General features: G+C 45.6%; 1 protein-coding gene across 5 annotated transcripts in view; it reads left to right on the plus strand.

Annotated features, from left to right (window-relative positions):
• Window positions 1–4,896, plus strand: part of CEP350 (centrosomal protein 350) — a 156,343-nt gene extending 151,447 nt beyond the window's left edge. For 4 of the 5 annotated variants that reach the window (XM_045452555.1, XM_045452558.1, XM_045452557.1 and 1 more), the window contains one exon: window positions 1,025–4,896. In XM_045452555.1, coding sequence (XP_045308511.1) covers window positions 1,025–1,189 — 165 coding nt within the window. In that variant the 3' untranslated portion in view covers window positions 1,190–4,896. The remainder of the gene's footprint in view (window positions 1–1,024) is intronic. The other variant, XM_045452556.1, reaches the window with a different exon arrangement.
• Window positions 4,897–10,369: the final 5,473 nt, after the last annotated feature.

Below are 10,369 nucleotides of genomic sequence, written 5' to 3' on the forward strand. Positions count from 1 at the left end.
TCATATGTTTGTTTGTTTGTTTTTAAGAGTAGTCTTTAAAAATTGTAAACAAGCAAAAAAAATCTTGGACAGTTAGTTCTAACTTGATTGGTTTTAGTTTACCTTGGGAATCCCCAAACCCTAAAATGCAACTAATACTGTACTAACATTGTATGATGACAGATGGTAGGTACACTTACCATGGTGAGTATGGCATAATGTATGGAATTGTTGAATCACTGTGTCAAACTAATTAACATTGGGTGTCAACTATACTTCAGTTAAAAAAAAAAAGAGCAAGTATTACATGACTGATTTTTAAAATAAACTTAAGCAATAATACATTTTAAAAATACTGTAATGAAGGGGCGCCTGGGTGGCTCAGTCGGTTCAGCATCTGACTTTGGCTCAGGTCATGATCTCACAGTTTGTTAGTTTGAGCCCCGCATTAGGCTCTGTACTGACAGCTCAAAGCTCTGTCTCTCAAAAAATAAATAAACATAAAAAATAAAATAAAAATTCTGTAATGAATATTAAACTTCATTTATTTATAATATTCTAAAATCGCATTCAGTATTTTCTTTGGATATATACATTTTATAATTGTAAATCCATACATCTAAGAGTTTACATTCTTCTCTCCCCCTTAAATCCTTATACACATTTGCTTATGTTGTCATAGACAACAACACACTTGTAATCCTTAATATCTATAATACTTTAATATCTAATATAAATCCTTAATATCTAAAATATCTTAGTAAAATACTGGAATATCGTCAAATTCTACTCTGACAGTTTTGAAGCCACTTTTATTTGGCAGTTGAGTTTTTTCAAATCTCTTGCAACTTGAAAAGGGATCTTGATACCATCATATAAACTACCTTGTGTCTGACTTATTTCCTTGGTCTGTGTTCTCATGGACGGGCATGTAATACACAGTGATATATAATAATGCCTACTATCAGGCATTGCATTAATATGATTAGTTTTGTAGCTTTTGTGCGACAGTAATTTTCTCGCCTTGTTTTTCCCTAAATTCCAGGTGCAGGAGCTGCACGAAGAGGAGGCGCAGTGGGTGAACTATGACGAGGATGAGCTGTGTGTGAAGATGCAGCTCGCCGAGGGGATCTTCGAGACCTTGATCAGAGATACTATCGATGTTCTGAATCAGATCAGTGAAAAACAGGGGAGAATGCTACTTGTGTGACATCTTGCAAATAAATCGAACACTGAGTGTAATATGAGTCCTGGGCCTTTCTGCCTCCTGATACACACCCCATCTCCATCATAGCAAGAGTGCTCCTGGACTTGGTACTTTCCTTAAAGACTACTGGTTTGGAGTTCATGGGACCATGCGGTATATCTGGTATGACAGCCTTTGCCTTTAGAGACCGTCCACTGGATCCATTGGTTATTTTCGGTGGGCAGGGCCGCACTCCTGATGTTGACACGCGGTATAATCCTACACCTCTTGTTAGCGCCCCTACCAGGTCCCAGATGTGGGCTGAAAACACCAGACTCACCTCTTAGCTTAGACGAGGCTGTCTCTTCGTTGAATCTGAAGTCAGGCGGGGTGAGGTGTATAGCTAACGTGCGTCCTACCATTTTGGAGACGTAATCCTGGTCTATACCATGAAAGTCATAAATGGACACGATAGTCTCTCAACAGTATTAAACCCTTAACCACTTCTAAATAGGCAAGTTTAATCATGTGTGCCTATTTCACACTTTGGAATTCCTTTCGCTTCTTTTTGAAGACCGTTTTCTTCCATTCTTGCAGTTGAGCAGCACCGAGTGGACCTGTCGAGTTAACAAATCAGTGGTAGCCTTGCTTTCTGAGCACCATCTACAGAATTTTAAACCTTTGCATTATTTTTAGTTTTCTCTGTGTGGGCATGAAAACGAGGAATGCCCCCACTGAAGACCGGGCTCAAAGGACGGATGCGGGGCCGGCTCTTCTACCCCTTCTTCTGTCCCTGCACTTTGCTTACTCCTTCTAAACCTCTGCCAGCTGCTCCCAGAATCCCAGATCCTCAGGACCATCTCAGGCATCCAGGCATGGCAAAAGTGGAAATGATTCATTTTGGCCTTCAAACGTTCAACTCCCCCCCCTCACCCCCCATCTTTCCCCCAAGAAGTCAGAGACGCTGTTACTTGAATGATTTAGGAAATGAGTGTGTGCACCAAAGACAAAAAGATATTGTCTGTTGTTTGTGTGCTTGTGTTGCGCTATGGAACTTTTTTTTTTTTAATTTATTTTCAGATAAATTATTAAGTTGGAAACGTGTGTCCCTATTCAGAAGTGAAAGATTCTTCTTGTAATAGTTAAGCTTCCGTCTTGAAGCTTCTGTGGTTCATAGTCTTTGCACAGGAAATCTACGGTTTAAACAGACCCATACACATATCGAAGAAGGCAGTTTGATTCGGTGAAAAGAAGATGAGCTTTTCCGAGATCACCTGCAGTAGCAGGAATGGAATAAGGTGATTTAAAGACACTGCACAATTCAGTTCTGCCTCTCCTGCAGCATTGCTTCTCACAACTCTTACCTGTACCTGAAAAGAAATACATAGACTCCAGCTGCTACGTTAGAGCACACATGATGCTCTCCGGGACCTCAATACACTGCCTTCTCGACTGGTTTCTCTTAATCGGTCCCATCCTTCTTCAAGTAATCTAGAAGAATGTGGATAATCTTAGGCGTGAATGTAAATGCCTTAATATTGGAAGGTCCTGACTAGAAGCATGATATAAGACATCCACTGGATTCCTATTTACAAATATCCTGGAATGTTAGAGCTTCACAATATGTTAGAAAAACCCCAAAGATGGTATAATCTTTAAGTGTGCACGTTCGTTCATTTCTGCATCTTCCCTGTCAACTTGCCTTTGCGTCTCAAGTGTTTCACTATGCACACTTCCATTCCTCCTTGGTTTCATCTTGTCATCATGAGACACTTACTGAAATGATCATTGGAATATTTGCATTTTGCACAATGACTGGTCTGATAGCTCTTGACAAATAAGGAAAGCACTGAAATGTGGTGACTGGGTCTCGGGAAATGCGCAGTTTGATGCATCGCCAGCATTTCTTCTGGGCTTTTGATGTTGAGCTCTAGTCTTGTAGCCATAACGAGCAGATTGACTAAGAGAAGCTAGGGTTTCTTGGGGTTATTAACCAGTAGTGTGGAGATATTGTTCTCACGCGGCCAAGGAAAAGCAAAGGCCTTTGTTTTTAGTCTGTGTTACTCGGAAGACAGAAAAACATCTTGTCTACACCCTTTGGCTGTTTGTAGGATTACATTGTCCTTATGATACTGAAACTTTACAGCTGCTATAAATTTTTTATAAGTGAATATAAAAATAATATAATAGGAATATAGGTTGTTTTTCTACATTCTCATTATTTGGATCTAAATCAATTTTTAATAAGAAAGTTAATCTTTACTCTTTATGACATTATGATTCCAGAAAAGGAAAAGAGTAGATCAGAGTGCGGAGCCCGTAGAGTTCCGTGGTGAGGGCGCTGCTGGGGCTGCGCGGTCCTCAGAAATCCGGGCTCCACCGGGGAGGCAGCAGTCGGTCCGTCTTGCCCCTGCTTAGAAATGGTTGTCCATAGTTTGGTAGCAGAAAACAGAGGAATCTATAATTAGCAGATTTCTTATTATTTTAACTATTGGATATAATGGAAAAGGTGTTTCTTGTTAGCATTAGGATTGATGACTGTGGATATGCAGCCACTCGTTCCATATTGGGATCTTTTTAATCAAGCTCTGCCTCTTCAAGAATCTAAATAGTCCCTCTTTCTAATCTTTGTTCCTTCTCCCCACGCGCCCATCCTCTTTCACTCTTTCTTTGTAATTCCTCTAAGAAAAAGATCTTTGCATCAGCAGTAATATCTTTTAGAATAGCACTATCAGAATTTAGTAGTAAACCAACATAGAGGCTTCAGATTTATTTCTGAGTCCAAAATAATTTGTGCTATCCAGGGTACTTGACTCTGGGTTAAATAAGTACAGGGTATAGATTCCCTCTTCAGGTCTAAACAGGAATTTTTATTCTAGGGAAAAGTGGGAAGAGCTCAAAAGTAGTTAATAAGGAAGGCAATTTGTTTTTCTTTTACCCGAAAGAAAAGAAAATTCCTTCTGTGACTACAGGTCTCTGAGAAATTATCTTTCAGAAGAGATTTCATTGCTCATAAGAGTGTTGTGGCCTATTGATAAAAACAATTTTGTTCACTTTCTTGTCTTGAAAAAAAGTGGCCTTAGCTTTTTGCAATACTTGAATAAAGTGTGTACTCGCACAGCGTTAGAGACTCATAACTTTTCTGCAAGAAGTTCAAACTTACATCTTCTTTTACTACCTTAAGAATACTAGTGAATAAAAACATTAATTCAAAGAGCAAATGATAGAAACTACAATGATGTTTAATGCAAATTGTAGGAACTTACATGTTTACAAATCATCTTAAACTGGTTGTGCAGCAATTCAATAAAATATCTTTGTATTATAAAAATGTGAAGAAAACAATGTAAACTGATGTAAAGGAGGTACTGTCATTTTAATTAACCTGTATGTTTAATAGCTTTTCCTTCCGGACTTTGCAAAGCCTTCTCGGGAAACACGTTGCAAAGCGTTCTCTGGGAGGCCTGGCCTCCGTGTGTGTACTGTACTGTGCAGACATGAAAAAACAAACCCGTTTACTGTGTATGTGTAAATAGCCTGGTCACCAGGCCATTTTCAGCCAATAGTCACATCCGGTGCAGCTCGCACACGACACTTGGGGTGTGGTTTGTAAGTATGACCTGTAAAATAACTGGGATGGATTCCCATGTATACCTGTGTAAATAGATTTGTTAACTGAAATGTACTTTAAGAAAAGAGAAAATCTGTAAATAAACTGATTTATAAATTAATACCGTGTCAGGTGTTTGCGTCCTCACCTTTGGAGACAAGTGTAGAAAGCCACAGTCCCCGTGAAGTTCACTGACTTCTGGTTGCCCGCGGGACAGCCGACTAGGCTGAGCAGTGTGGAGGACCTGTTTGCCGTGCTCACAGATGCACACGTCTGAGCAGCCTGGGCTCTGACGTTCGTCACTCGTTTGTCCAGTCGTTGGGCACAGCTTCGTGTCCTGAGCACTGGGCAGAGGGCTGGAGAGGTAGCAGAGGCAACGGACGTGGTCCCTGATCTCATGGAGCTTAAAGTCTACTGAAGGCGTCATCAAAAAAGAACTTCCAAAACAATGTCTAACAGATTGCAGGAGGTGCTGAAATGAAGCACTCACGGGGGTTTGAGAATCTATTGACAAAAGGACCAGCAAGGGTGGGGATGGGCCAGAGAAGAGCTCTCTGACAAATGATAACTTTGAGCTCTATATTGATGGGTTTCTTCCCTGTAATTCATGGGAAAACTCTTTTCTCCCAGGTGACTTGAGTTCTGATCATCCTCGCAAAATAACACACGGAAAAGTCACACACAATTAAGTGGGCCATAAAAAAGCAACCATCCAATGACTAGGTGTGGAGGCTCTAATTTATTTCTAGAAATACAAGCTTGGAGAAGAATGGAGCTAGCGATCTAGAAGAATAAAAGAATTTCAAAGGTTGCAACGTATGGCCCTCAGGATCATGAATCCTCTCTGGTCCAACAGACTGGAAGTAACCACCATCATCACGCCTGAATTCCTCTAGTAGCTTCCTGATGGCCAACCCTGCTATACCTTTAATCCCTACACAACCGTGAACCTTAATGGAATTCTCGGAAGAGGACTAACCCCAAATTGTGGCAGGTTCTAAAATATTTCTTGTGATTCCCAGAACAGACGTGTGAGTGAACGCCCATGATGTGCCAGATACTGTGTTTGATGCTCAGGCACAATAGGAATGACAGGTTGAATCTTGGGGGGAGGGGGGGGAACCCAAATATCCATATCCTTGAATCAAAATACGTGAAAGTAGTAGGTAGATAGATGGCAGAGCTAAGAATGGTGACACCCAAAGTAATGTGATCTACAGGGGCGAGGGCTGGAGAACCAGCCAGTGCCCTACGAAAAAGCTCAGGAATGGGAGATAGTGACTGCCACAGGCAAAGGTGGGAAGCAGGGGGATTGTCCCTCCCTTCACTGGGAGGCCAGGCTATGTGGCCAAGGTTAGAAGGCAGGTAAGTGGCACCCAGGGAAGAGACCAATGCTGTGGTACGAGGTTTCTGAGAACAGACAACAGCTCTCAGGCTCACGAAGTACAGCGTTTCCATACGGAGAGGAAAGACTGCACAAGACCCAGCCTCTTGCAGTGCCTGGGTCTCCCGTGGCCAGCAGGTCCACTCCGAAGCCAAAGGGGGAGACGGGACTGCACGCACACCATGTTGTGCTGCCGAGGAAGGACCAGAGCCCTCCCTGTGGGGTCTGAAATACAGAAAGCTGGGGGTGTGCCTGCGGGCCACTGACACAGGCCCTTCAGCAGAACAAAGGCACAAAGGCGCACATGTTGAGTCTGAACGGGGGAAGTGCCTTCCCACACAAGGTGATAAGCTCAGCACAGGCTGTGAGGACTCTATCTCTTGGTTAAGGAAGTGTGCCAGGGCCAAGGCCCATTTTTATGAGACTGTGCAGGAGGCAAGAAGCTGTGGATGACTGCCTTTCCTGACAATCCACCCCACCTCCCCCGCTCAGCCACTGAACTAGCAGATAAAGCACACCAGATCTGGTAGGACGACTGTTTGCCACAAATGGGTAGGCGGAGCTGGGTCCAGGAGCCCCTGAACAATGCATATGGCTACAATTCACAGAGCCTTCCTGTCATTTTGAGACATTTACCAGAGTCACTGGAAGAACCAGACCCAGGACGATGATCAGGCCTCTCTGGAGGATGGTCCTCGGCCAGAAACCTCCAGTGCCTGGCCTAAGCCAACTGAAGAGGTCAAAAGATGAGTCTGATAACCATCCGACTGGAGCATGGGGCTTCCCCCTCCCCTGCATTGTTGATGTGTCCCAGCAAGAGATGTTGGCAATGACACAACAGCTACCCTATTCTGCCAGCAGATAACTGAAGGCTAGTCAGGTGTCCGTCTCTAGTGATTCTTGTTGGTCTAGAGGAAAGTCCAAGTTGTTGTGTACCAGGCAGGACATTAAAATGGGAATGTGGGACAAAAGGAACTTTATTCTGGGATGACAAATTCAGCATTGTTCGAGTTCGCCTCCTCTCCTCACGGCTGTGCTGTCGTGTGTTGTCGTGCCAGGCACAGCGGAGGCTCCTGTCGGAGTGAAGAGAAGACAGGTGAAAGTTCCCACCTCGCTTCCACACCAAAAACCTCCTGGGGCCAGAGGCACTCTTGTCCCCTACTTCCTCGGGATCCACTGCCCATGGCTTGACCCAAATCTTTTGGCCCAATCATCCAACCTGGAGAGGGAAGTCACAGTCTGAATGAACTTGACGTATCTCATAATAATATCACCCACTTGAGTTGGAGGTCCCAGCACAGCCAGGGTAGCCCTACGGCTCCGATGCTCTTTCGCCCCTTCCCCCATCTCCCTGGGGTCCCTCAAGAGTGAGGCACCTGCAGGTAGTGTTGCTTTCACGTTTGGCCTGGGGGGTCCTACTGTGCTGCTGCTGTGATCCCGAGGACAAGTCACACCTAGGAAGTATGTCACAAGGGAGAAAAGAGAACGAATGGTTGGGTACACCGAGGTTGGGATTCTGCTGGTGCAGCCTAATCGGGTGACTGTCTGGCCTTCCACCCACTCCAAGTATGGCCCGCCATGGGTGGAGCCTCCTGTTAAATGTTCAACGACTTTTCTTAAGCGGAGGTACCTCTGGTAAGTTGGCTTTTTCTCTTTTTTTATGGTCTTTGTATAGTTATTGCCTAAGCCACCCACTACAGTGTTTCCTCCCCACCCCCAATCTGTCTGGGGGTGATAGGGAGCATGAAAGCTCCACCTTATGTCACAGGAACATGTCCATCACTTTGTTTTTTGGGCTGTGAATGTGGTGTCTTGATCAGATGGGAATTTTGTTGAATATCTGAACATATGGCAATGGTGTTTTTTTAAGCTACAATAGTGATCTCTGTGTCTCTATGGCCCACTGTGTCCACACGGTGAGCATTGCTGGCATCCACGCCTGGGGACGAGTGGCCCGAAGTCGTCGATTTGCCACATTTGTGTCGGGCCGAAGGCCACCTGATGTGGATGTGTTCATTATATTGTGTGGGCTGCATTAAAAGGCAGAACTCACACAATAGTGACAACTGTGTTACCTTTGGCTTTCGGTTTTGGGGGGTGAGCCATTGAGATTCGGTCCATTTTTGTGTCGAGGGGGACTTTGATGTTCCATTCTGTAGTGGACCCAACAGGTGCCCACGGTGGTTTGCTGAGTGCATGTTAGGTCAGCTTGTGAGTTCCATTTGTGTTTGTTTTTTAATGGTTCTTTGTCATAGACATTAATATGAGTGGTGAATCGGCTTTTTTTTTTTTTTTTTTTCCAGTCCACAAGCTGTTGTCACCATCCCTGTCCCTACACCGGGGGAGCTAGACGGTTTGTAATAGCCTGTGGGTCTATAAATAAGTAGCAGAGAGTTGCTCGTGGAAGGGCTTCAGCATCCTTATCGGATACACTTTGGCCCACTGGGCAGAGTATTCTTGTCCAGCCTCAGTTAAAAGGTGGTCATCCTTGGAGAAGATGGCATGGCGACCCAAGTGACTCTGCCGGCTTTGAGCTTGGCAGCTGGAAATCTCTGAGCTGTGGCCCCACTTCATAAAGGGAGGGGCAGGAGCAGCCGCTACAGCTGTTTAGCTTCCTATGGCCAAGCAGCTACTGGGGCCTAAGTGGGCTTGACCTTGGCTGTACTATTTTATTTAAAGATGGAGCTTTGCTGAACCTGTCCTATTTTATTAGTGGCATCAGCGGGTACCCACATGAGGATGGGCAGCTGAGGTCTTATGGTCACACAAGCTGTCAGGCTCTAGCAGTCAGGCACTCTCCTTTCAGTAAGGCCCAAAGGCAGAACGGAAGTTGCCATTTGAGTGGAGTATGTCTGGCACCTCCCTCAAGTAATTTATGCGTTCAGAACCCAAGGGACCAATGCACCTTGATAGCGGTCTCTTGTTATCACAGGCCCTAATCCACATGGGTAGGAGTCAATGAAACCTGTAGTTTCATAAGCCTGGTGGGCTCCATTGGCCCAGTGGCAGGGCCTCGCATGTTGCACGGCCTGTGGGACCCGCTGTTGTCAGAAGTCCCATCCAAAGGAGCCGCCACGTGGGTAACCTTGACAAAAAAGGACCAAAAGAATACCCAGATGTGATGTATGTGTTTTAGTCGCCACGTGGGCCTGCCAGTTGTTGAGTCTCCTTTTTGTTGGTAGGAACTGTCTAGGACAGTAACTTTTGTTTAAGCTCGTCCAGAATATTTTGTTGACTCCTGGCCCATGTGGCTCCCCGGAACTGCCGCTGTTGAGCGGGTCCTGGACCTTCCCGGGGTGGACGGCCCAACCTGCATGTGTCGTGGTATCCGTGACCTTAGGCGGGGCCTGGCCAACTTGTTCCCCAGGCCAGCAGTGAGGCTGTCCTCAGTAAAGTGGATGCCAAGCCCTCCTGGGAGTCACTGGGCTTGCTACAGACCTAGCCCTACCCACTCTGGCATATGGCGAGGGGGCAAAGTGAAAGTACACTATAGGCCGTTGCATGTAATGCAAGTCGGTCTTGGCCCTTATCCCACAAGGGACTGAAAAGAAGACAATGGCCAGATCAGTAACTGCACACCGGTCTCCCACGTGCACCGTCACCACCCAGGTGACTCGGTGTCTGGTTCTGAGAACCAAAGGGGGTCCACTGTTGGCCTCCAGACTCCTGAGGCCTTTTTTATGGGCCACACTGAGTTGTTAGATGGCACCAGAGCGGTGCTGGCACCAAGACTTGAATTAATAATGGTTTCTGGTTTTCACACGGCATGTGGTACTGCGTTTACTGACTATTCCGCTGGGGTTCAGCTGACTCGGGCGGCGGGAGCGGCTGTCCTGCTGTCATGGCGGGAGCTCTGTGTTGTGAGGGGACATCCACCCTCAGGTGGCGGTGATGTTGTACGTCAAAAGTGGCCCAAACGTCAATGTCTGTAACAGCCAGGACTCGTGGGTTTCAATGCTCCTTTACCAAACAGACGTACTAACCTGGCTGCATGGGACTCCCTGGCTTTTGTCCACACCTGTGCTTCAGTTTCTGTATTTTATTTTCAGAGAAGGACCTCATTTGAACAGTTTCGTTTCAGCAACGCCATCGGTTTTTGTGTTGAGAGAAAACAGGTCTTACCTGAGGCCCACAAGTGACCCAGGCCTGGCACAGCTCCCTGAACGGGGGCCCCAGACATCCCGGGGATGTGGTCTGTGCCCCTGAAAGG

The sequence above is a fragment of the Leopardus geoffroyi genome, chromosome C3 (genome assembly GCF_018350155.1).
Source record: "Leopardus geoffroyi isolate Oge1 chromosome C3, O.geoffroyi_Oge1_pat1.0, whole genome shotgun sequence".
NCBI lineage: Eukaryota > Metazoa > Chordata > Mammalia > Carnivora > Felidae > Leopardus > Leopardus geoffroyi.